We start from the raw sequence: 26,998 nt of genomic DNA, 5'->3' as shown, positions 1-26,998 counted from the left end.
AAGATACACCAAATAATACAGAGGTTGGACACATACAGTACAACATCCCTTTATTTAAGGTAAGCAGACTAGTAATGATACTTTACCAGGCACTTTAGACCAGTGATTTAGAGTGGTGTTACGTTCATAACTGATTTTTGGTTAAAGAACATATGACGCTTGTGCATCTCTGATGATGCAATTTCATGTTGTATAATTGTTCACATTTTAGACACTAGATTTTGAGGTGTTAATGTTGTGATGAGAAATTAATTGGTAGTTATTTTAATTTACCCATAGTTAGTTAATAGTTCTCAATGAGGCAAATAAAATTCTGTAAATACAGATTAGCTAACAGTGAACTACCATAGTCATCAGATCGCTATTACTTACTGATTAGTTAATTGTGTTTCTACATTAGTTAATAGTAGTGACAAGTGTTAATGTACTACTAATTTGTCCTGCATTAATTCCTGCATAGTTACCTATTAAGTATGAAACAGTATTCTAAAGCATTACCCTTTTACCTTACATAGTTGTTCATGGTTTTTGAGGATGAGGACATGTCACACAACCTGTTAGCAACTCCCTAATTTGGTTAGATTCCACCAAATGACAGATGAATTTGCACCAAAATACTGTTTTACTAGGCACACTGACTTCGTCAACAACAAAATATATGGAATGCATTTTCTTAGGTCGTGGCCCACCAGTTGAGATTCATTGACTTAAATGACATAAAATTCAATACAATTGAAATGTAATATCCAAACCTGTTGGTCAAGAACATATTTAAAATCAGCAATTAAATCTGACAACAATGGTCTCATACATTTAGCTTCTTTAGCTCCAATAGCACTGGTCCAGTTAAAGGATTGCTCCAGGTTCAAAACAAGTTAAGCTCAATTAACAGCATTTGTGGCATAAAGTTAATTTCCACAAAAATAAATAAATAAAATAATAATAATTTCAACCTTTATTTGGAAAAAGAAAAATAAATAAATAAGCAAGGCACTTAGGAAGTGAATTGGGCCAGTCCATAAATGCTAAAATACACACCGTTTTTTTAAATTAAAGCCACAAGATGTAAACATTACACATGTTAACGTGATTTTAGTATGATAAAATTGCTTACTAACCTTATCTGTGTAAAGTTCCATCCAAAACAACTTTGTTGCCTTGCAAAGAAACCATGTAATCCCAACTACGCACACACTTAGTATACTAAGACGTGTGCACGTATAGATTTCTTGAGCTCGTATGAACTACGGTATCTTAAACTGTCCTAAAATAATAGTAGAGAATATGTGTGAGTATTCACACAAATTATCTATATCGCCTTCCTTTATCTAGGGCCTCCTATATAAAGATGGAACAGGCATGCTAAGTAAAATTAACACTAGAATAAGCATAAACTTGTATAAACAAGAGTTTATACTTGTTTATACAAGTATGAACTCGTGTATCTTGTATGGACTAGTATGGACTAGTATGAACAAGTATGGACTTGTTTATCTTGTATGGACTCAAGATGGCGCTGAGTATGGCTGCTGCGTTGTGAGCTCCGACACAACACTGCAGTTTTTTGTTTGTTTTGTTTACAATTCTATGTTTTTTTGTCTTGGATGTTGTCTGCCTTATTGTCTACGACAGATAAACACTTTTGGACATTGGATCTGCAATAGCACACCGAAAACCGGACTTTAAATACCTCAATGCCGACCCGCTGTTTACAAACATGCCAGCGGAGCCCTTTGTCTGGGCAGCCCGGCCACGGAAACGCAGAAGGAAAAGGGGAAATAGAGCCGGCGTTCTCATCAGAGTAAGATGTCGTGCAAATCCACCCCCGCTACCCAGTATTCTACTGGCAAATGTTCAGTCTCTGGACAACAAGCTCTGCGAGCTGAGAGCGCGGATCTCTTTCCAACGAGAGACGAGGGGCTGCTGCATTATCTGCCTTACAGAAACTTGGATGTCTGCTGAGATTCCAGATTCAGCCATCGAACCCGCGGGTTTCTCCGTGCACCGAGCGGACAGAGCGAAAGACCTCTCAGGTAAAAGCAGAGGTGGTGGTGTATGTTTTATGATCAACAAATCCTGGTGTGATCAGAGGAACGTACAATCTATCAAGTCTTTCTGCTCTCCTGATCTGGAATTTCTCATGCTTCTGTGTCGACCATTCTGACTACCGAGGGAATTCACAGAAGTCATTATCACTGCAGTGTACATCCTGCCACAAGCCGACACAGACCGGCACTCAAGAAACTGTATGGGAGTATAAGTGAGCAGGAAACCACGCACCCTGAGGCCACGTTCACTGTGACCGGGGACTTTAACAAAGCTAATTTTAAATCAATTGCACCAAAATACCACCAACACATAAGTTTCAACACATGAGGGGACCGGGTTTGGACCATTGCTACTCTCCCTTCCGGGATGGCTACAAATCCCTCCCCCGCCCACCATTTGGCAAATCAGACCACTCTTCCATTCTGCTTCTACCTGCTTACAGGCAGAAACTGAAACAGGAAGCACCCACCCTCAGAACGAACCAGTGCTGGTCGGACCAATCAGACTCTACACTACAAGACTGTTTTGATCACACAGACTGGGAGATGTTCCGGTCCGCCTCTGATGACGACATCGAGATTTACACTGATAGCGTAACATGTTTCATCAGAAAGTGCATAGAGGACGTTGTTCCAACCAAAACAATACGGATCTACCCCAAACAGAAGCCATGGATATATAGCACTGTTTGCGTGGACCTCCGCTTTTAATTCCGGGAATGCGGAGGAGCATAAACAAGCCAGTTACACACTCAGTAAAACTATCAGAGCAGCCAAACGCCAGTACAGGGACAAGATTGAAGGACAGTTTAACACCACCAACTCTAGAAGCATGTGGCAGGGAATTAATATCACCACGGACTTCAAAGGGAATAAAAACTCCGCCGTGAACACTGCTGCCTCTCACCCGGATGAGCTAAATACTTTTTATGCTTGTTTCGAGGGAAATAACACCGCCGTCGCGGAGAAAGCTCGCGTGGCCGAAGCTACAGAGGTTAGTTCACTCTCTGTCTCTGTAGCGGAAGTAACCCGATCCTTCCAACGGGTGAATATCCGTAAAGCCGCTGGTCCAGACGGCATTCTGGGCCGCATCATCAGAGCGTGCGCAAACCAACTGACTGGTGTTTTTACTGACATTTTCAACCTTTCCCTCTCCTTGTCTGTAGTCCCCACATGCTTTAAAATGTCCACCATTGTGCCTGTACCAAAGCAATCCAAAATCACTTGCTTACATGACTGGCATCCTGTTGCTCTGACCCCCATCATCAGCAAATGCTTTGAGAGACTAATCAGAGATTACATCTGCTCTGTGCTGCCTCCATCACTGGACCCATTGATGATGCCATTGCATCTAAAATACACACTGCTCTCTCCCACCTGGAAAAAAAGAACACATGTGAGAATGCTGTTTGTAGACTACAGCTCAGCATTCAAAACCATAGTGCCCTCCAAGCTTTATGTGAAACTCCGGGCTCTGGGCTTAAACAGCTCGCTGTGCAGCTGGATCCTGGACTTCCTGTCAAGCAGACGCCAGGTGATTAGAATGGGCAGCAGCATCTCCACATCACTGACCCTCAACAATGGAGCCCTGCAGGGCTGTGTTCTCAGCCCACTCCTGTATTCCCTGTACACACATGACTGTGTGGCAACACACAGCTCCAATGCCATCATTAAGTTTGCTGATGATGACGGTGGTAGGTCTGATCACTGACAATGATGAAACGGCCTACAGAGAGGAGGTGCATACTCTGACACGCTGGTGTCAGGAGCACAACCTCTCCCTCAATGTCAGCAAGACAAAGGAGCTTGTGGTGGACTTCAGGAGAAAAGACAGAGAACACAGTCCCATCACCATCAATGGAGCACCGGTGGAGAGAGTCAGCAGCTTCAAGTTCCTCGGTGTCCACATCACTGAAGAACTCACATGGTCCGTCCACACTGAGGCCATTGTGAAGTAGGCTCATCAGCGCTTCTTCTTCCTGAGATGGCTGAGGAAGTTTGGAATGAACCATCACATCCTCACACGGTTCTACACCAGCACTGTAGAGAGCATCTGACTGGCTGCATCACTGCCTGGTACGGCAATAGCACCGCCCACAACCGTAAAGCCCTGCAAAGTGTGGTGCGAACTGCCAGACACATCATTGGAGGTGAGCTTCCCTCCCTCCAGGACATATATACCAGGCGGTGTGTGAAAAAAGCTCGGAGGATCATCAGAGACTCCAGCCACCCAAGCCATGGGCTGCTCTCACTGCTACCATCAGGCAGGTGGTATCGTAGCATCAGGACCCTCACCAGCCGACTTCATGACAGCTTCTTCCCCCAAGCAATCAGACTTTTGAACTCTTGATCTCTCACGATCAATATACAGGTGCATCTCAATAAATTAGAATGTCATGGAAAAGTTCATTTATTTCAGTAATTCAACTCAAATTGTGAAACTCGTGTATTAAATAAATTCAATGCACACAGACTGAAGTAGTTTAGGTCTTTGGTTCTTTTAATTGTGATGATTTTGGCTCACATTTAACAAAAACCCACCAATTCACTATCTCAAAAAATTAGAATACATCATAAGACCAATAAGAAAAACATTTTTAGTGAATTGTTGGCCTTCTGGAAAGTATGTTCATTTACTGTATATGTACTCAATACTTGGTAGGGGCTCTTTTTGCTTTAATTACTGCCTCAATTTGGCATGGCATGGAGGTGATCAGTTTGTGGCACTGCTGAGGTGGTATGGAAGCCCAGGTTTCTTTGACAGTGGCCTTCAGCTCATCTGCATTTTTTGGTCTCTTGTTTCTCATTTTCCTCTTGACAATACCCCATAGATTCTCTATGGGGGTCAGGTCTGGTGAGTTTGCTGGCCAGTCAAGCACACCAACACCACGGTCATTTAACCAACTTTTGGTGCTTTTGGCAGTGTGGGCACATGCCAAATCCTGCTGGAAAATGAAATCAGCATCTTTAAAAAGCTGGTCAGCAGAAGGAAGCATGAAGTGCTCCAAAATGTCTTGGTAAACGGGTGCAGTGACTTTGGTTTTCAAAAAACACAATGGACCAACACCAGCAGATGACATTGCACCCCAAATCATCACAGACTGTGGAAACTTAACACTGGACTTCAAGCAACTTGGGCTATGAGCTTCTCCACCCTTCCTCCAGACTCTAGGACCTTGGTTTCCAAATGAAATACAAAACTTGCTCTCATCTGAAAAGAGGACTTTGGAACACTGGGCAACAGTCCAGTTCTTCTTCTCCTTAGCCCAGGTAAGACGCCTCTGACGTTGTCTGTGGTTCAGGAGTGGCTTAACAAGAGGAATACGACAACTGTAGCCAAATTCCTTGACATGTCTGTGTGTGTTTGATGCCTTGACCCCAGCCTCAGTCCATTCCTTGTGAAGTTCACCCAAATTCTTGAATCGATTTTGCTGGACAATCATAAGGCTGCGGTTCTCTCAGTTGGTTGTGCATCTTTTTCTTCCACACTTTTTCCTTCCACTCAACTTTCTGTTAACATGCTTGGATACAGCACTCTGTGAACAGTGTTTGTGGCTTACCCTCCTTGTGAAGGGTGTCAATGATTGTCTTCTTGACAACTGTCAGATCAGCAGTCTTCCCCATGATTGTGTAGCCTAGTGAACCAAACTGAGAGACCATTTTGAAGGCTCAGGAAACCTTTGCAGGTGTTTTGAGTTGATTAGCTGATTGGCATGTCAAAATATTCTAATTTTTTGAGATAGTGAATTGGTGGGTTTTTGTTAAATGTGAGCCAAAATCATCACAATTAAAAGAACCAAAGACTTAAACTACTTCAGTCTGTGTGCATTGAATTTATTTAATACACGAGCTTCACAATTTGAGTTGAATTACTGAAATAAATGAACTTTTCCACGACATTCTAATTTATTGAGATGCACCTGTACATCAGCACTGCACTTTATCAATCTTATTATCTCACACTGGACTGTCATAAATTATATTCTCTCTTAACAACACACTGGCAACTGACTATCAACCGACAGCCTGAATGTCAATACAGCACAAAAACCTACTGTATATTTTATATATACTATTTTTATTGTATAACGTGTATTCTATATTGTGTGTATGTGAATTCTATATTGTGTGTATTGTATACTGTACATTGTATATTATTATTTGTATATTGCGTTGTGTGTAATTATGTGTATATTAGATATGTAAATTGTGATGTGTAAATCTGTTTATTGTAAACTGGTATATGTCTCATCACTGTCATGACTGCTATGTTGCTCGGATCTGCACCCAATACTTTCACCCACTATTGCACTTGTGTATATGGTTGTGTGACATTAAAAGTGATTTGATTTGATTTGATTTGAACATTAAATGTCATTATAACAACACATCCAGTAAAGTGCATGACTGAATGAATAACTTTGAGTGGATAAGTCTTTGCAAAGCTCAAATTCTGACACTGTAAAGCCTGTGGAAAAACATATCAATAAAGAGCATAATATGGTCATATTAAATATGAACATATTACACACATTTGATAAACATTTGGTACAGGTAACAGTGTTTTTTCACTTTAAAGTCACTAGAATTCACTGTATTTCAGAATCGGCTTACAGATGAAGCCTGAACGTGCCTTGTAAGGTGCCTTGCTGACCTCTGAGGGGGAGTGTGCAGTGTGACTTGGTGTATATGTGGGTACTTATTGTGTGTGTGTTTGCTGTGGTGTGCGTGGTGCAGGGGGAACAAAGTCTGATATAGGTGGGCTGGTGTTCTGAGAGTCCACGAGAGTCCAGGATAGGCTGTGAAGTTGGGGGTTCTGCAACTGGAAGAATGTGGTGGCGGTTCCTCCTGTATACTTTCCCATTGTACTGAATGGAGTAGGAACGCAGTTCAATCAATTCGCCCCACTTAAAAAACTATGTTTAATAGGGGCCTTTAGCCACTGCAACTGGGGGCTTTTTACCCCAAATACCATCCTTTCACTTATTGGACAGTTATTGAAAAATGTTGACAAAATCACCTTAAACAAAACTGAATATGACAAATAAGTATTTTGTCTCAAAATAAATATGATAATTTCCAGGATATTCATTAGCTACATAAATTTGCAACATTTTAAAAATTATTAAAGAGGCCCTATTATGCTTTTTGAGATTTTACCTTTCCTTTAGTGTGTAACATAGCTTTTTGTACATGTCAAAGGTCTGCAAAGTTACAAAGCACAAAGTCCATGCAAAAGGGAGTTATTCTCTCCCACAGACAACACTGCTCAAGAACTACAAGAAACGGGCTGTTTGTAGTCCAGCCATTTCTTCCGTAAAGTATCTACACCACTATGTAACACATTTCCATAATGCCCGCCTAAAGGCTACTTTGGCCCACCCTCAAACAAACGTAGTTATAGCCGAGGCCAGGATGAGTTGGGTTAGTGTTGTCGCCATGTCGAGAAGACGCTGTTTTCTTCACTGCGAAAGCAAAACCTCTTTGTTTGGACTTCCAAAGGCAGACAAATTGAAGCATCAGTGGTTAAAATTTATTTTAATTATTTAGCCGTACAACCACAACCAATGGCAAATTTTCAAGACGATTACTCCTGAAAGACGGTGCAGTTCCCACTGTGTTGGGACAATCTGGCGCTTTAGGATCACAACCTGTAAGTTGACTTCCACCTGTTTGTGGATTTATCTGCTACTGAGAGTTCAAATGCAGAGTTTTGTGTTGTAGCTACGGTGTACACCCAGTGCACACAGTGTAGGCTTCTGCTAACCTGCTAGCTAATGTGATTGTGTTGAAATAGTTTTGCTAATCAGCTCCGGCCCCCTTTTACCAACATTTGTGTAGAATTATGCAGATTGTAGTTTTTACTATCATGAATAGTGATCAAGTGTGGAGATGGATTTATTTTTACAAACAGTCATTTAACGTCTGCAATCCACGGTAGTGCTCAGCTAACTTGCTATTTAATGTTATTGTTTTGGTAAGGGTTTACTGTTCAGCTGTGGGCTGGCTTTTACCTAAAACTGTGTAACAAAATGGTCGATCTCAAGAGTCTTATATAATTATATCACTACAAGCTGTAATGTTAAGAAAAATATTGTGTTTTTTTTTTTTTTTTTACATTAAATCATGTAAACCTATTCTAGTAGACCCCCAAAATAAAATGATGAACCTGTAAATTAGCATAATATGGGCTCTTTGAATATTAGATCAAATGACCTCAAAATCAAACTTTAGACATTACATGCAAAGATCTCATGGATTGGGAATATTTTGCAGTGCATAGTGACAAACTATGATATGATATTTAGTGTTTTGGGAGAAAATAAAATCAAAGGAGCCTTTTACCCCGCAGAGCCTTTAGCTCCATTGTACCCTACTGTCTAACATTGTCAGAGATGAGGGTGTGCGGTGCGCCATGAACAGAGAAGTGTCCCTTTAGTTTTGTGATTACAGCTGACAATGTTGTCTAACGAAGGAGGTCGATTTCATACCACTCAGAGCATGAGTCAATGAGCACATGGTACTGCTGGCCGTGCCACTCGAATATGTCACGGAGAATGGATGTACTGTACTGAAGAATAGATGTACTGAAGGCTGGATGTGATTTTCTTTGGTGGGCCACCCGCCTTGAATGACAGTGCTGAGACTGTAGATCCTCTGCTATGTGTTTTTTTAGTTCTTCCAGTTGGGCTGTGGAGATGTAAACACATGTATCTCGCAGATACATTATCACACGCCCCAAACAGCTGAAAATGACACCTTTGAAGGACTTCAAAGGTGTCATTTTCAGCTGTGTTTGGGGCGTGTGATAATGTATCTGTGAGATACATGTTTACCTTCCTTGTACACTAGAGTGATGTTGCAGCTCTGTAGCTGAAGCATAATTCTCTGCAGTCGTGCAGGGAATGTGTGTATGGGCTTTTTTAAGATGGTCACCAGAGTCTGGTGATCCGTTTCAACGATTGTAAGCTTGCCATACACATAATCTCTGAACTTGGTGCAGCAAACGCAACAGCCAGCAGGTCTTTTTCGATATGCGCGTAGCATGCTCTGTGTAAGTGAAAGTGTGAGATGCATACGCAACAGGTTTTCCATCCTGTAGGCATGCAGCTCCAAGTCCATAACAGGATGCATCGAAAGTGAGCATGACTGGCCGCTTCACATTGTAGTATGATAGGACTGGTGGGCTGGATAAGCATGATTTGAGGCTGTCAAATGCTTGCTATGCTGTCTCTTTGTGTGTCAGCTTTCTCAGGGGGGCAGCGATGTCGCTGAAATTTGGAATGAACTTCCCCAAATAATTTACCATGCCACGGCAGCATTGTAATGCTGGAACATCTTTAGGGACTGGCATGTCAGTGATTGCCTTGGTTTTGGAAGGATCTGCTTTTAGGCCTTCGCTGGTGAAGATGTGGCCTACGTAGTTGACTTGGTCCAGGTGAAACTTACACTTGGCAGGATTTAACTTACTCTTGGTGGATTTCACATGCTCGGTTGAGTACTTATTTTAGGTTTTCATCGTGTTCTATGGGTCCATGGTCTCCGATGATGATGTCTTCAACAATGATTGCACATGGTTAACCCATGAACAGCTGTTCCACTGAGCACTGGAACACCTCGCTTTCTGAGTTGATTCCAAACGACATACAAAGGAATCTGTAGTGCCCAAATGGAATACTGAATGTGGCCAACATTGAAGACTTTTGGTCCAGGCATATCTGCCAAAATTAGTTCTTTGCATCCAGCACAGAAAACACTGTACACATGTGGTGAGGTCTTTTTAAGGCAGAGTTGAGGTCCTTAGGATTGATGCACAGTCTAATTTCTTGTCTGTCCTTTTTGTGTGTCGCTATCATGGACGCTATCAGCAGTGGTTTAACATTCTGGTCCACTATGAAGAAAGGAAGCAAGTGATTATGTCCATTTAGACAGCACAGCAGTGTCACTAGGCCTTGTGTTTCAATTTTGGATCCACAATATGCAACTAGACTGGTAGATGTCTCTTGCTTTACTGGTCTTCTCTAATTTGGAACTCATTTGAAAGTTTATGTTTATGTTGCATTTTGCCCATGTCGACTTTTACCTCAATTGCAATTTTGTTTATGTGCAGCGTGACCTCTTCCTGCTCGGCCATGACAGGATTGACGGCATTAACACATCAATTTCAATGTCATCGACATAGGTCTTTTCGCAGTTGGGCTGGTCTACCTCAAGTTCATATATAGACATTCTGTAAATAAATCTTGTAATGATTACATTTTTTGCAAATGTGGCACTATTGTCCAAAAGCTGGGCATTTTTCTTTCTTTGCTACATGACTTTTTCCAATATTTCTTCCAGAACCAGAAGCGACTTGTTGCATACACATTGTGCCATGCAGTACAACTACACACACACATAGTATACTGAAACTTGCGCACTTATAAATTACCATATACGGCCCTCTGTATCGTTGAATACAGCCCGTCAGACAAGACTGAGGATTGATTTTATTTCTTTGAAAAAGGGATTATGTAAAGATTGCATTCAGTTTATTATGCTATTACAATTACTGACCAGAAGAGGTCGCTTGTTCTTAGCAGACCTGCTGATCACTCTAGGATTCTAGCATGCAACATCTTACACTTGCTCATCATTTATAAAGTAAATTGAGTTAATAAAGTTTGACCTCAGCTTGTCAGTGACATTGTGCACGCTATTGTTAATGTACGCAGGTGGAACCCATGTCTTTTGTTTGCCTGGATATGAAATCTGTCATTAAAGATTTCAATTTGATTTGCAAATACACCATTGATCAAGTGATCAAAGAGGCGTACAGTATGAGAGATACATACACCAGAGCTGCTCTCCACACAGATGTAAAGGGTAAATAAAATACAAGGTTAAAAGGCATCAAAAGGTTTTACGAAATCTATGACAGTGCGGGAATCACCAAAGACATCTAATTCTGTTTCGCTTAGAAAAAGTTGTTATAAGTGGGATAAACTTTGAAGAAATGCACGATTGAGATGCCTGACTGATTGTTGAAAAGTCTTGCGAATTGAAAGAATATTCTCTGATGCACGGGACTGTTTGGTCCGTGTGTGTATTTTGTGGTGCTGAAATGTTTTGTATTAATGCACTGAAATGTTATGTTCTTGTATCCAGTATTGTTATTGATGATAATATTTCGATTTTAACTAATACCTATAAGCTGTTTTATGAGGTGGGATTGAAAATGCTGTCTGTTCATTTGTGTGTTTGTCTGTTGCAAATGTAGACAATGCAAATTAGATAAATTTTCTTGAAAATGTAAGTCTGAAGTATATTGCTTGTCAACTGAACATGAATTCATACATGTGAACGGCATGCTTTAGTAAAGCAAGTTACAAAATAATTATATTTGTTTATATAAATATTGTTAAATAAAAATGTTAATATAGGTAACAGAATCTTTAAAAGAACATTGCATTAGTTGTGCATAGATTACCCACAATAATGAGGAAATTGAGTAAAGGGGTGAACATTGTTAGAGTGCAGATTTGTAATCCAGCCCCTTGGTAGAATGGAGAAAAAAATGTTTGCCCTCGCCCCCTTCAAAGTTAACCATCCCTGAACTACAGTATCTTTAATTGTCCAAACATAATAGTAGAGAATATGTGTATTCACACACATGATGTATACTCCTTATACTGTACTACTTTGATGGTATGTTGGCAGAAACTTTGGTTACCATAGTAAATTTTTATTAGTAAATGTGAGAGTTAAGCACTCATTGACTGTACAAAATATCTAAGAAATATATTTTTTCCATAACCACTGCATGATCTCAGTGTTCAACCAAAATATGTACCCGGTAAGGTCCGCCATTGCCGTCATCCAGCTCCAGTATGTATGCTTCTACAGGCAAGGCCTGGACTGTAGTTATCCTCCAGGCCAGAGTGACACTGTTGTTCCGTGTGCAACACTTTTCCAACTGCAACAGTGGAGCAGGAGGAACTGTGGGAATTTCTGCTAAAAGATAAAATTTTACACAGCACACATTTAAGCACTGACTGCCATCCAGAAAGGAATCAGAAGGTAAAAGCTGAAGTGTGTAATTTCTGCACCACTAGCATCACCAAACAGAATTGCACAAATAATGGCTGCTTTCATGAAATGTCTTCCTTTAGTCACCAAACATATAGTTCTTCCCCATACTGGTACCATTGATTGAGCCAGTGTTGCTGTGTCAAGCTGACGGGCCACTTAAACAAACAGAGCAATGTTTTGAAAGTGCTACAGAGATGCAGTGTTTAATTTTTGGGGGGAAAAAACTTACAAATGACTTACTTGTTTATGCATATTAAGCTAGGATAGGAGAAAGTATTTTAACATAAAAAAATGACACACTTCAGCTTTAAACAAGGGTAAATTGGAGAGTGACATGCATGGGAGTAAGCACTTCTAGAAAGTCACTGGTGCCTCTAAAACATACAAGGGGAAAGGGGCTGTAGGTTTGTGTGGAGTCGGGTATTTTAGGGGAACAGTTTGAATTTGTAGCTCTGAAATACCTCCTGTGTTCTCCGCCTCTTTCTGGCCACCTGCAAGTATTTGTGTCAATAATGCAGCCTCCTGACCATCTGAAATATGATATTGGACAAAGCATGTGTTGTATGTGTGAGTCTAGTGGTAAAATTCTAGAGATTACAGATTATTTGCCACTGAAACTGGCAATTATAGAATTTAAATTTGAATTGTGTAGGGCAGTCAAAACATGCTTGAATAAGATATTAGAATTGAGCTTGTAAGATTTTGAAATGGTTTTTAAATAGACCCTGGTTTCTCGATTCACATTCTAAAATGAAATTCAAGGCCACTCTCATACATTTTCAGTTGTGGATTCCTAACGTCATAGTTTTCCAAAGCATGCAGTAGAGAGCGTTCATTAAAGTCTTGTTTTTGGTTGAGGAAAACATCCTTTCAGTGTGTGGAAGGCATAGCTAAATCAATGCATTTTCAATCAAAAATGTATTAGTGTGGATGTGGCCCAAGAATCTTAAAGGGACAGTCCACCCAAAAATGAAAATTCTGTCATCATTTACTCACCCTCATGTTGTTCCAAATCTGTCTGAATGACTTTTTGCCTAACATCTACTTCTGCATTCCATAGAATTAAGAAAGTCATCTGGGTTTTTGAACAACACGAGGGTCAATTTGAACAACTTCATTTGATGACAATTTTCATTTTGGATTGAACTATCCCTTTAGGCTAGTTCACACTCTCCAACAAATGGCAACTAATTGCAACAAACAACAAATTAAAATGTCTGTTGGGTTTTGTCGGATCAGTGCATTAACCCTGTTTGTTTGTTGTGACAGTGTGACAATGGCAGTTGTTTCCCCATCATTCTCAATTTAACAGCACTAGTCTCTTGTTTTAATTTGAAGATGTATAGACTTTGAAGCTGTTAAAACCATTTACCATTTACCACTCCATCTAGCTGTTTCTAACACAAAACGCTTCCTATATGAACTTGAGGTCTGCAACCCAAACCGAGCCCGACGGGACCCAAAAACCCATCGGGTTTCAGGCCGGATTCGGGTCAGTATTTCAAGTACAACTTTGGGTTTGGTTCGGGTTTGTAACTAATAAAACAATAAATCTGCCTACCTTGTTTAGCGCATGCGGTCTTAGCAGAACTGAGCGGGCATTTTCAATTTATTCCTGTTGGAGCTGAGTGCCACACTCACGAGGGGGATTGTCAGCGGCGTGGAACAAGCGTTTAGAGCAGCCAAGCATGTCAAAAAGTTTAGAAATGCTCAAGTTTTTCAGATGGGGGAAAAAAAAGCCAGGAGGCAGCCAATCAATACGACCTGAAAGCAGTGACGTCTGTAATAAGCCCTTCAAAATCTGACGATAATAATGATTAAAGGTGCTGTAAGAGATTTTTTTCATGGAAAAGTATGCAAAAAATTTTCCTACTAAATATTAATGAAATAAGTGTCCTGAGAAATCTCACCGGTCTCTGTGACATCTGTAGACTTTGTAAACAGCAAACAAAAAAGTGTCTGCCGACCGCGGACATAGACGCTTTTCACCTGACAATCATTTTGCTCATCTCGTTTTTGAAGCAGATCATTGAGGCTATGATTAATAATGTTTGTCAGGTGAGGGTGCTATTGTGCCACTGTTGAATTTGACAGCCACATGAAAAAAAATGTTTGCTCTTTTGCTCTGTTTTGGTCTCAGAATTATCTTTGGAGTGCGGGGTTTTGGAATGAGGGGGCATGGCTAATTCAATGGTTCAGTCATGTGAAAGCTTCAGAACACTAATATCGCTTACAGCTCCCTTAAAGTTTCTGCTGGATTCAGTGCTTTAATTTCATTATTATGTTTAATTCAGACTTCAAACAGACTTCAAAGGATGATTGCACAAATTAATTTGTTTCAATACTGTAGCTGGGTGGGGAGTCGCGTGGCGCCATGCGAGGTTCGGACGTGTGAACGGCAAGCTCTGCGCACTTTGCTAATTTTAATAATTGTCAAAAACCGGTGAGATTTGATACAGCCTGATTTTTAACTGTTTTAGGAAGACAATATGTCAAAGAATTCCAAATCCTCGGGCTCTGGAGACATTAAATGACACTTACGTGCTCAAGCTGACGCCCCTGAACAGCGGGCCGCAAGCCCGGGAGCCAATTTGATCGGTGAAGTGAAGGAAATTCTGCGAGAATTGTTGAACGTGTCGGCAATGCTGACGAAGGTCGCTGCTGACTTGGAGGATCTTGCTGTAATACGTCGATCGATCACTGCCATGGAGACGAAATTCACTGAGGTGGTTACAAGAGTGGGGGATGTTGAGAAACAGATTGTTGGAATTCCTGAGGACGAAGAACATCGGGATATGGTGAAATTCCTGGATGGGCTCTTCCCAAGTCTGCTCGACATAACAGGCCATAAGCTGGAAATCGAGCGAGCTCACAGGGTTCCGGTTCGGCGATCCACTGAGGGAGACAGGCTCCGATCAATTCTGGCCAAATTTCTGAGATCATCAGATTAAGATCTCATGGTTACACGAGGCGAGGAGTAAACAAAGGATTTCTTGGACGAACCACAGCATTTTCTTGTTCCCAGACTTTGCGAATTCGACAAGAGAGAAACGTGATCGATTCAAGGAATGCAAGAAACTCTCACATCAACGGAAGGTGGCTTTTGCACTGATGTTCCCGGCCAAATTGAGAATAGATGCTAAGGATGGCCGCAAAATAATTACATGTCTCCAGCAAGCAATGTCCTTCAAAAAGTCAATGGACTGAGTAAGTTATCTTGTGGTACTCACTTTGCAGCCAAGTGAGCCTGACTCATTGAACATTCACTTGACCGTCCGAGGAAACTGAGCACCATTTTTGTTTATTTTTGTGCTTGTTCCACCTAGCGACTGGAGCTGCTTTGTGTAGTAGCACTCCTTCGGGACAGTGTTGTGGATGAATCTGCACATTCTTTGTTCTTATGCCTCCTATTAGTTGGAGTTTGTTTTGTGGAGTATTTCTTGCAGGACATTGGAGTGATTGGGTCATTTGTTGCACTCATGTAGCAGTCGAATGGGCTGGCTCACTGAACATTCATTTGACTGCCCGAGGAAACTGAATGGCTATTTTTTTTCTGTGCTGGTTCCGCTAGCGGCTGGAGCTTGTTTTGTGGAGGAACACACCTTCGGGACAGTTATGTGGATGAATCTACACATTCTTTGTGTTTATTCTGCCTATTGGCTGGAGTTTGTTTTATAGATTATCTTCTGTTGTGTAATACTGTCTCACAAAATTTTTATAGAAACTTGAGCAATTCGACAGCAAAGTTGTCGCGGGGGCTCTCGTTGGCGAACATGGACTGTTTGAGTTTAGAGGGATGGACGCCAGTTGGCGAGGTAATTAAGGCCTTGCCTACAGGGAAGTCTCCGGGGCCAGATGGCATTGCCTCTGAATTTTTTAGATCTTATGCTACAGAACTGGCTCCACTTTTGTTAGAAGTTTATACAGAATCATTAAAGAATGGAAAGCTTCCGCCAACCATGACACAAGCCCGGATCAGTCTGATTCTTAAAAAGGACAAAGATCGAAGTATGTAAGAGTTACTGTCCAAATTCCCTGATCCAGCTAAATGGTAAAATATTGTCATAAATTCAGGCTAACCGATTAAATTATGACATCTCTTATATGTATAGATCAGGTGGGGTTTATTCGGGGCTGTAGCTCTTCTGATAACAGGTCAATATTACATGGTCAGTGGCGAATGATCAGACTCCGGTCGCTGCCATCTCACTTGATGCCGAAAAGGTGTTTGATATGGTAGAATGGGATCATCTTTTTAAGATTTTGGAAATATATGGGTTCGGGAATACTTTTATTGGATGGATTAAGTTACTTTATAGACACCCGGTAGTGGCAGTACAAACAAATGGATTAATTTCAGATTATTTTACTCTGGATAGGGGCACCTGGCAGGGTTGCCATCTTTCCCCCTTATTGTTCTGTCTTGCCCTGGAACCATTAGCAGCTGCGTTAAGAAGGGAAGATGATTTTCCAGGGGTGGTGGCGGGAGGTATGGCGCATAAGCTTTTGCTTTATGCTGATTATATTTTATTATTTGTCTCTGACCCCATTAGATCTATGCCTTGCCTCCACAGAATTATTCATTCCTCTTCTAAGTTCTCAGGATACAGAGTCAATTGGTCTAAATCTGAAGCTTTGGCTCTGACAGCTTACTGCCCAGTAACAGCTTTTCATCTGGGCGCCTTTCAGTGGCCCAAACAGGGCATTAAGTATGTGGGCATTTTATTCCCAGCAAATTTGTCTGATTTAGTTAGAGTTCATTTTGAACCCTTAATAAAAAGATTTTTGATCGATGTGGGCAGGTGGGCTTCATTACATTTATCTATGATTGGGAAGGTTAATGTTATTAAAATGAATTGTATTCCAAAATTTAACTACCTGCTACAATCTCTCCCTGTAGATGTCCCCCTCTCTTATTTCAAGCAATTTGATAGCATAGTGAAGTCCTTCATTTGGAATGGTAAGCGTCCTAGATTACATTTCAATAAGTTACATGGGTGGATTGAAAAAGGTGGGCTAGGCCTACCCAAGATTTTGTTTTATTATTATGCATTTGGTCTCAGACATTTGGCTCATTGGTCGCTTCCACCTGAGAGAGCCCCCTTCCTGGTTTTGTATTGAACTGAAAGTTCTTGCCCCAATTTCACCATTGCAAAGCCTTTCTGTCAAACTAATTGGAGAGTTACAACCCGTTATCTCACATTTGCACTCAGTATGGACAAAAGTGTCCAGATTATTTAATTCGGACATTTATTTAAATATGGCTGAACCCAAAATTATGTATTAATAAGTCCTCTTTCTGCTGGTCAGAGTGGGTTGTGAGGGGGGGGGGGTTATTACACTCGGTGACATATATGAGAGTGGAGTGTTGAGATCCTTTGAAAATTTGGTTCAGCATTTTGGGATTCCCAGATCTCAGTTCTTTAGGTATTTACAGCTGTGCCACCTGCTCAGTACTATTTTTGGGAGTAGCACACATACCCCTAAAGCAGCAGATACTCTGTAAGAGGTGATTACTGCTTTTGGAAAATGTCATGAGGCATCAGTGTTTTACTCCCTGCTAATTCAGAGTCTGGGGGACAGAGCTTTAACTTCTATCGAGAGATTATGGGAGGAAGATTAAAACTTGGTATTGGAGGAGGGAGTGTGGGCTAGGATTCAAAAAAATTTCAAGTCTGTATATTGAGGTGCAAGGGTGCGCCTTATGCAACTCAAGATTTTACATAGATTCTATTGGACCCCCACTAGATTGTATAGGCTTGATCTTAAATACACACCCACCTGCTGGCGATACCATTCAGAAGATGGAGATACAACCCATGTTTTTTGGTGGTGTGTTAAGGTCCAAGAATTTTGGTTGAAGGTTCAGAGTTTTATGTGTGACGTATTGGGCACTCAAATTTCATTTTGCCCCAGATTCTGTATTTTGGGCGATGGGGCAGTCATCAATATGGGGGTAAACACATAAAAAATTGGGTTCTGACCAGTGTTATGATTGGCAGACAGCTTATTTTAAGGGGATGGAAGTCGGCTGGAGCCCCCTCATTTCCTGAGTGGTGTACGGAGATGGGGAGGGTGGCAGCTTTCGAGGAGATGTCTTGTAGAAGGCTGGGGTTTTGGGATTTATTTGATAGGAAATGGGTCAGATGTTTAGCATTTTGGGGGGACTCTTGGGGAGGGGCTGTGGAGAGAGAAGTATAGTTTTAATTATGTATGATTATTATATTTTCTTTTTTGTTTTCATTTGTGTGTGTGTGTGTGTGTGTGTATTATTATATGTGACCACAGGGGTGTTCGATGGGGGTCAGGGTAGGGTTGGTGATTGGGGAGGTGTAATAGTGGGGGTTAAATTTTGATTCAGTGTATATATGTTGTGTTTTTCTTTGTTATATATCTACAAATCAATAATAAAATGTTAATCGGAAATACTGTGGCTGGGTAAGCAAAAGTGTAATAAATCAGCACTTTATATACTTTGGGCATTCGGACAATCGTGCATATTTAAGATGATATTATTGCACTTGAACTGAACCTAAATTCAAACTCACTGCACCACTTCCCTAAGCGGCAGTTATGTCTTTGTAATTAGTGGTGTTGTGAGCGGCTTTGAGCAGAAATCTTCTGCTTCAGTGGGTCAGTTATACCATGAGTATGGAATGCCAAACAAGCCATAATTCGACATTTACCAAATGCCTTTCATCCAAAAATCGGCTTTCATTGCGCCGTTCTAGATGAAAAGCCTCAAAATACGGAGTTTTGTAGTGCGAACGGTGTAAATTGCAGCGCTTTCAACACAAAAATGCGTTTATATAGATGTTTTAGATTCAATCCAGATGGCGGTTATTGTGCCGTTTTGCCATCCATAATACGCTGTGATTTAAGGCGTTTTAAACGGTTTTTTTTATTATTCTATTGTGGTAAATCATTTAACTATCAGAGAAACTACTCTTTCTACAGCTATCAGTTGTTGGCAACAGGTTAAATAATACTACTGACTTAAGACAATTGCTTTATTACGTGGAGAACCGGTGAGGCTTAATAAATGCAACAGTTAAGTAGCCTATATGGTACACTTCTCTCCACCATAGCCATCAGTTCTGTGCAGCACCATTCAGTTATTTTATCCCGATACAGTAAGGGGCAATGAATTGAATGAATTGTAAACGGTAATTGCGCCAGTTTTTTTGCACGCGCTCTCTGCGCTGGTTTAGTACACGATTCACTAGAGGAATTATGTAGATCAGAAAACGGCGCAAATGCGGCAACAGAAGTGCTGCTGACTGCAATTTGCACGCGCAATTCTGATCCTGCGCTCTGATTCAGAGCACGATATAGCAGAGGATACCGCAGACCACCGTATTTTACACACCATGCCAGGACCGTGCAGCATCACTTTGATCCAGATATCTGGATCATCTCTTAAACAGGCAGAACGTGCGCTTGACGACACCGCGCATCTGGATATATGCCAGGTTATAATGCTCTTCTCCATCATTTGATGATAATATGATTATTTACTGCTGATAAGATCGGTTGAAAATGTTCACAAACGTCTCTTTAAAAAAGAAAACATTTATAACCTACTTTCATTTGTTGGTAATAGCGCAATCTAAATTTCACCACGCAACTTTTGTGAATGATGCGCAATCTACAATGAGCCTAATTTGCTTTGAAAGGAGGCGTGTTTGCGCGGAAAGGAATGACAATGGCTTCATTTAAATATTGAAGATGCAGCGCAATTTCAGCACTGATTGCGCCCACTAAACGTGATTGTGGGTGGTTAGTGAATAGGTTAGCGCAGGTGTTTGCGCTGAAATACCACGTGCAAAAGTGGCGCAACTGTTTAGCGAATCTGTCCCTAAATGTGGATATTTGTGGAAAAACCTGCTTGGTAAAAATCATACATTTGCTTCTCTCTGTGTGAGAATTTAGAGTGTGACTGTGGGGTCGGTTTTAAACTACAGGTGAATTTCACAAAATATTATGCTTTTACAAAGTGTCTCTTTTGGGTTTAAGGCAGGGGCGAGGCCAGAAATCTCCAAATCAGTGGACCTTGGTGAAGCAGGGTGGACCTCTATTCTGTGCTTAATTTCATTGTGAATATAATGAAGTGCGCCCCTTACCTCAGCCTTTATGAGTAAATATTCACTCATTTACCTAATACTTAGAGTTGCATAATTACATGTACAGGTTGTCTCTGCGTTGTTGAATAAAGCACTCGATTGACACCATCTTTTATTCTTTTATTCTGTTTAAACACATTGAAAAGCGGTGGTCAGTCCCAATAATCATGCTCAAGCATGTTCCACCACAACCACTCTCTCGGCTGCCGCAAATCTTAATCTTTATGTATGAACAATATAGGACAGGTATACAATAATTACACATATTATTTAAAATATAAAGTCTCTACCTGTTTAAAAACATTGAAAAGCGTTGGTCAGTCCCAATAATCATGCTCACGCAGGTTGTTTAATGAGGATGAACATTAAATCAAACATTACTACACATAAAACATGGTAGCTTGAGAAGAGAGCATACAATACACTTTCATACATGACAAAACAAAATACATGTCAATGTTAACCCCCCAAAAATAAGATAAAATTAATTAAAATATTTTTCCAGGGAACACTCACCCACCATAACCACTCTCTCGGCTGGCGCAAATCTTAAAAGCCCAACCGGAACCAGTTCGCTACACAGACCCAATGGGTGGAGAGTGCAGCTTAAATATAATTGAAGGGTCATACACAAAATTAAGTAAAGCAATTGAAAGCACCCTTCTGACCCTGTTACACAATGAAAATGAATGGCCATAGAAATAAATACAATAAATTAAAATAAGAGATATTGCAATAAACATAATTATTAGACACATTTCAGTCCTCCTGCTTTTCACAGGTGTTGGCTGGGTTTCCCGAAGCACTAAGAAGAACATTAGTAGCACTTAAGTAGTACTTAATCTCTATGGTGCGTTTCCCAAAAGCATCGTTGTCTAATTAAAAACGTTTGTAAATTAACGAGAGCTTTGAACCACTCTTGAGTCCATTAAGTGCAACTTAAATGTATCTTTCTCACATCTTTCACAGTTTATCAGAGACAAAGGGACATTGAATAAATTACATTAATATATTTTGATAATTGGAAAGCCATTGTACACTGTTTTAGAGGATATAAAAATTTGAAAAAATTGCATTGAAATCAACTGGCAGTCTCCATAGTCTGCGTATGCAAAGTGATAGGTCTAAATGAGGTCTAAAGATAAATCTACATTTACATAAAACAGTATAACATTTTATTGGCCTTATTTGATAATCATAACTATGATAGCAATAGAAAGATTATCTTATTAAACATATTTCTTTAGACATACACTATATTGCCAAAAGTATTCGCTCACCCGTCCAAATAATTGAATTCAGGTGTTCCAATCACTTCCATGGCCACAGGTGTATAAAATGAAGCACCTAGGCATGCAGACTGCTTCTACAAACATTTGTGAAAGAATGGGCCGCTCTCAGGAGCTCAGTGAATTCCAGCGTGGTACTGTGATAGGATGCCACCTGTGCAACAAGTCCAGTCGTGAAATTTCCTCACTACTAAATATTCCACAGTCAACTGTCAGTGGTATTATAACAAAGTGGAAGCGATTGGGAATGACAGCAACTCAGCCACGAAGTGGTAGGCCACATAAAATGACAGAGCGGGGTCAGCGGATGCTGAGGCGCATAGTGCGCAGAGGTCGCCAACTTTCTGCAGAGTCAATCGCTACAGACCTCCAAAGTTCATGTGGCCTTCAGATTAGCTCAAGAACAGTGCATAGGGAGCTTCATGGAATGGGTTTCCATGGCCGAGCAGCTGCATCCAAGCCATACTTCACCAAGTGCAATGCAAAGCGTCGGACGCAGTGGTGTAAAGCACGCCGCCACTGGACTCTAGAGCAGTGGAGACATGTTCTCTGGAGTGACGAATCACGCTTCTCCATCTGGCAATCTGATGGACGAGTCTGGGTTTGGTGGTTGCCAGGAGAACGGTACTTGTCTGACTGCATTGTGCCAACTGTGAAGTTTGGTGGAGGGGGGATTATGGTGTGGGGTTGTTTTTCAGGAGCTGGGCTTGGCCCCTTAGTTCCAGTGAAAGGAACTCTGAATGCTTCAGCATACCAAGAGATTTTGGACAATTCCATGCTCCCAACTTTGTGGGAACAGTTTGGGGATGGCCCCTTCCTGTTCCAACATGACTGCGCACCAGTGCACAAAGCAAGGTCCATAAAGACATGGATGAGCGAGTTTGGTGTGGAAGAACTTGACTGGCCTGCACAGAGTCCTAACCTCAACCCGATAGAGCACCTTTGGGATGAATTAGAGTGAAGACTGCGAGCCAGGCCTTCTCGTCCAACATCAGTGTCTGACCTCACAAATGCGCTTCTGGAAGAATGGTCAAACATTCCCATAAACACACTCCTAAACCTTGTGGAAAGCCTTCCCAGAAGAGTTGAAGCTGTTATAGTTGCAAAGGGTGGGCCGACGTCATATTAAACCCTATGGATTAGGAATGGGATGTCACTTAAGTTCATATGCGTCTAAAGGCAGATAAGCGAATACTTTTGGCAATATAGTGTATGTGAGTGAAGTGACCCTGAAGTTTAAAACTTAAATAAATAGGCCTAAATAAATGTTAGAGTGAGTGTGCAATGAGAGATTCCCTTCATTCTGTTTAGAAAAGTCTATGAGTAGTTCAGTACTGATATCCGTCATTTTAATCCTGTTCTTTGTGCATCTGTTCAGGTTCCAGTCAAAGAAACAACACAGGCTACGTGAGATCCCCTTATTATTATGCGATGCTCATCGGGTGCATTTTCGTTACATGCACTCTTGCGCCACTTTTATTTCTCTCTATAAACTGAGCAAATATCTGAAACCCTGTCTTACCAAAGCCCTAATTATTTATTTAATTGAAATCTGTAATAGATAATAAATTTCGGCGCCTCGACAAGGTTACAAACAACTTCCATGTTTGTTAGTATTTCCACATTATTTTCATTTTGAGAAGACAATCACCTGGACATATTTGCCAAAGTGATCAGCACCTGTGGACCGGACAGCTCGTAACGAAGCACTTAAAGGTGTCACGCATTGCATTTTTTATTTTATTTTATAATGTTCACTGAGGTCCACTTATAATATTAGTATGATTTTTTGATTGATTTTATGATTTTATAGTAATAATTTAGAAATAGCTGTCCATTTTCTATTCTGTTTTTGGCCCTCTGATTAAAAAGCTCAATTTTCGGGTCGTGTCCCCTTTAAGACTTCAATGTAAACACCCACTGCTATGATTGGGTAACATCTTTGCATATGAAATAAATATCACCGCCCCCGCCTTTATGTGTGTGGAATTGTTTTGAAAAGTTTGGATTGTTAAAAATGGCAACCGGAGGAATTCCGCCATACATGTTTGAGCCAGAGTCTGATCCCTAATCTGAAGGAAATGAACCCCCTCCACAAACACCACGGATACTGCAGTCTGTGACAGCATGGTAAGTAATCACTCTAATATTTATTCCTTTTTTTTCTGATTAACAATTTTTATTGATTCACATAAATGTACCTCACAGAACAAAACATATATACATAGAATCAAACTTAACCCCAACTATTACTCCTCCCCCTCCCAATCCCACCCTAACTCCAGCAACATAACAGTGGTCTTAAATGACATAGACACACATGCACACACATAAAATATAAAATAAAAAATAAATAAACAAATAAAAAAAAACACAACAACAATAATCACACATCCACAAATGACAAATACCCGCCCCATTTCTCCACGAACACTTTATACCTCCCCGTTCCTCTGAATGTAACTTCCTCAAAGGCCGCCACCCTTCCCATCTCTGAGCACCACTCCTGAAAAGAGGGTGCTCCAGCCAACCTCCAGCCCCTCAAAATGATCTGCCTGGTGATCATGACACTGGTTAAGACCCAATTCTTTATGTGTCTACTTACAATGTCAATGACCGCCTCATCACCCAAGATACAGAGTCTGGGGCAGAATAATACCCGAATACCTAACACCTCGCATACCAGACTCTGCACCTTTAACCAAAACTTTTGAATTTCAACACACCCCCAAAAGACACGGGTTAAATCTCCATACTCTGATTGGCATCTCCAGCAGGTGGGTGTGTCTTTAAGACAAGCCTATACAATTTAGAGGGGGTCCAATAGAACCAATGTAAAATCTTGAACTGTATAAGGTGCACCCTTGCATCTCTAGATGCAGTTTTTATGTTTTTTAAAATCCTAGCCCATTCTCCCTCCTCCAGTTCCAGGTCTAAATCTCTCTCCCATAATCTTTTGAGAGTGGTTGAGACTCCGTCCCCCAGACTCTGAATTAATAAGCAGTAATACACTGATGCCTCATGGCCTTTTCCAACAGCAGAAATCACCTCTCCCAGAGTATCTGCCACTCTAGGGGGGTGTATGCTATTCCTAAAAATAGTACAGAGCAAGTGTCGTAGATGAAGATACCTAAAAAACTGAGATCTGGGGAATACCAAAATATTGAACCAAATTTTCAAAGGATCTCATCACACCACTCTCATAAAGATCACCGAGTGTATTAACCCCCCTCACAATCCACTCAGACCAACAAAAAGGGGACTTATTAATGCATAGTTTGGGGTTTAGCCATAGGCTCGAGGCAACATTTGCACCCTTGCATCTCTAGATGCAGTTTTTATGTTTTTAAAAATCCTAGCCCATTCTCCCTCCTCCAATTCCAGGTCTAAATCTCTCTCCCATAATCTTTTGAGAGATACTTAATTCCCTGTTTGGGCCACTGGAATGCGCTCGGCTGGAAGGCCGTTACTGGACAGTATGCTGTCAAAGCCAAAGCTCCGGATATAGACCAATTGACTTTGTATCCTGAGAACTTGGAAAAGGAATTAGTAATTCTGTGGAGGCAAGGCATAGATCTAGTGGGGTCGGAGACGAATAATAAAATATCATCTGTGTAAAGCAGAAGCTTATGCGCCACACCTCCCACAATCATCCCTGGAAAATCATCCTCCTTTCTTATCGTGGCTGCTAATGGTTCCAGGGCAAGACAGAACAAAAATGGGGAAAGAGGGCAACCCTGCCGGGTGCCCCTATCCAGAGTAAAATAATCTTAAATTAGTACCGCTGCTACAGGGTGTCTATAAAGTAACTTAATCCAACCAATAAAAGTACTCCCAAACCCATAAATTCCCAAACTCTTAAAAAGTTAATACCATTCTACCATATCAAATGCCTTTTTGCATTCAAGTGAGATGGCAGCGACCGGAGATTGATCATTCGCTACTTACCACATGATATTGATGAAACACCTAATGTTATCAGAAGAGCTACGGCCCCAAATAAACCCCACCTGATCTATATGTATAAGTGATATCATAATTGTACTTAATCGGTTAGCCAGAATTTTTGACACAATTTTTACATCTAACTGGATCAGGGAAATTGGACGGTAACTTTTACACTCGCTTGGATCTTTGTCCTTTTTAAGAATCAGACTGATCCGGGCTTGTGTCATGTTTGGCGGGAGCTTTCCATTCTTTAATGATTCCGTATACACTACTAACAAAATTGGAGCCAGTTCTGTAGCATAAGATTTGAAAAACTCAGTGGCAAAGCCATCAGGCCCCGGAGCCTTGCCTGTAGGCAGGGCCTTAATTACCTCATCAAGCTCCTCCAAGGTTATCTCAGAATCAAGAGAATTTTTTTGCTCAGTCGTCAATTTAGGGAGTTCTAATGGTTCCACAAAGTTTCTAATATCTTCATCAGTAGATGAAGATGTGGAACTATAGAGATCAAGGTAGAATTCTTTAAAAGCATTACTAATATCAATGGCTGAGGTAAATATTTCACCACCAGCAGATTTCACTGAGGGAATGGTAGAAAAAGACTCTCTCTGCTTTATATAAATAGCCAAAAGTTTTCCTGCTTTGTCCTCCGACTCAAAGTATGACTGTCTTGCCCTGAACAACTAAAACTCCATTTTCCGCGACAAAAATAGTATTATATCTATATTTCAATCAGGTCAATTCTCTGAGGCCATCAGATGACATACGGCACTTCAGCTCTGCCTCTGCACTTTTAATATTTCCTTCCAACTCCACGAATTCTCGTGCTTTGGATTATTTGATGAATGAGGCATACTGTATGATCAGACCCCTAAGAACCGCCTTAAGTGCCTCCCAAGCCATGCCCACAGAGGATACTGGGGACCAGTTGGTCTCCATTTAAACATTGATTTCAGTCTTTAACATTTGTTGGAAATCAGGATTTTGCAAAAGGGATACATTAAAGCACCAACTATATGATTTCTTTTTCTCTATATGTGGCAACACCTCTAAACTCACCAGGGCATGATCTGAGACTAAGATGTTTCCAATTGAGCAATCAGATGAAATGAGGGACTTGGATATTAAAAAAAATCTATTCTAGAATAAAACTTATGGACTGATGAAAAAAATGTATAGTCCCTACCAGATGGGTTCAAAAGTCTCCAAATATCTGTTAGACCAAGATTTTTACACATCCTGTGAAGCATCAATGTTGCTCTAGGGGGCTTACACACTTTTGCTTCACTATGATCAAGGACCGAGTCCATCAATAGATTAAAGTGTCCTCCCAATATTATATCATGAGGGGTGCCAGCGGCTTGCAACATCCCTTCAAGATCTTTAAAAAAGACCTGATAATCAACATTAGGTGAGTAAATATTAGCCAAAATAAACCTTTGCCCCTGAATTTCAGCTAAAACAATAATTAATCTCCCTAATTTATCTTTAATCTGTTTGAGACATTTGAATTGTAGATGCT

The 26,998-nt window shown here is 40.8% G+C and overlaps 1 protein-coding gene across 5 annotated transcripts in view; it reads right to left on the bottom strand.

Annotated features, from left to right (window-relative positions):
* LOC127415801 (E3 ubiquitin-protein ligase TRIM9) overlaps positions 1-26,998 on the bottom strand; it is a 260,197-nt gene that overhangs the window by 49,458 nt on the left and 183,741 nt on the right. For 3 of the 5 annotated variants that reach the window (XM_051654752.1, XM_051654751.1, XM_051654753.1), the window contains exons 6-7: positions 12,581-12,649; positions 11,881-12,041 (exon numbers count right to left, since the gene is read on the bottom strand). In XM_051654752.1, the coding sequence (XP_051510712.1) occupies positions 11,881-12,041; positions 12,581-12,649 (230 nt within the window). The remainder of the gene's footprint in view (positions 1-11,880; positions 12,042-12,580; positions 12,650-26,998) is intronic. The other 2 variants (XM_051654754.1, XM_051654755.1) reach the window with 2 other exon arrangements.

Source organism: Myxocyprinus asiaticus, chromosome 25 (genome assembly GCF_019703515.2).
Source record: "Myxocyprinus asiaticus isolate MX2 ecotype Aquarium Trade chromosome 25, UBuf_Myxa_2, whole genome shotgun sequence".
Lineage (NCBI taxonomy): Eukaryota > Metazoa > Chordata > Actinopteri > Cypriniformes > Catostomidae > Myxocyprinus > Myxocyprinus asiaticus.
The sequence above is the reverse complement of the archived record's forward strand: the minus strand, read 5'-3'. Positions and strand labels throughout refer to the sequence as shown.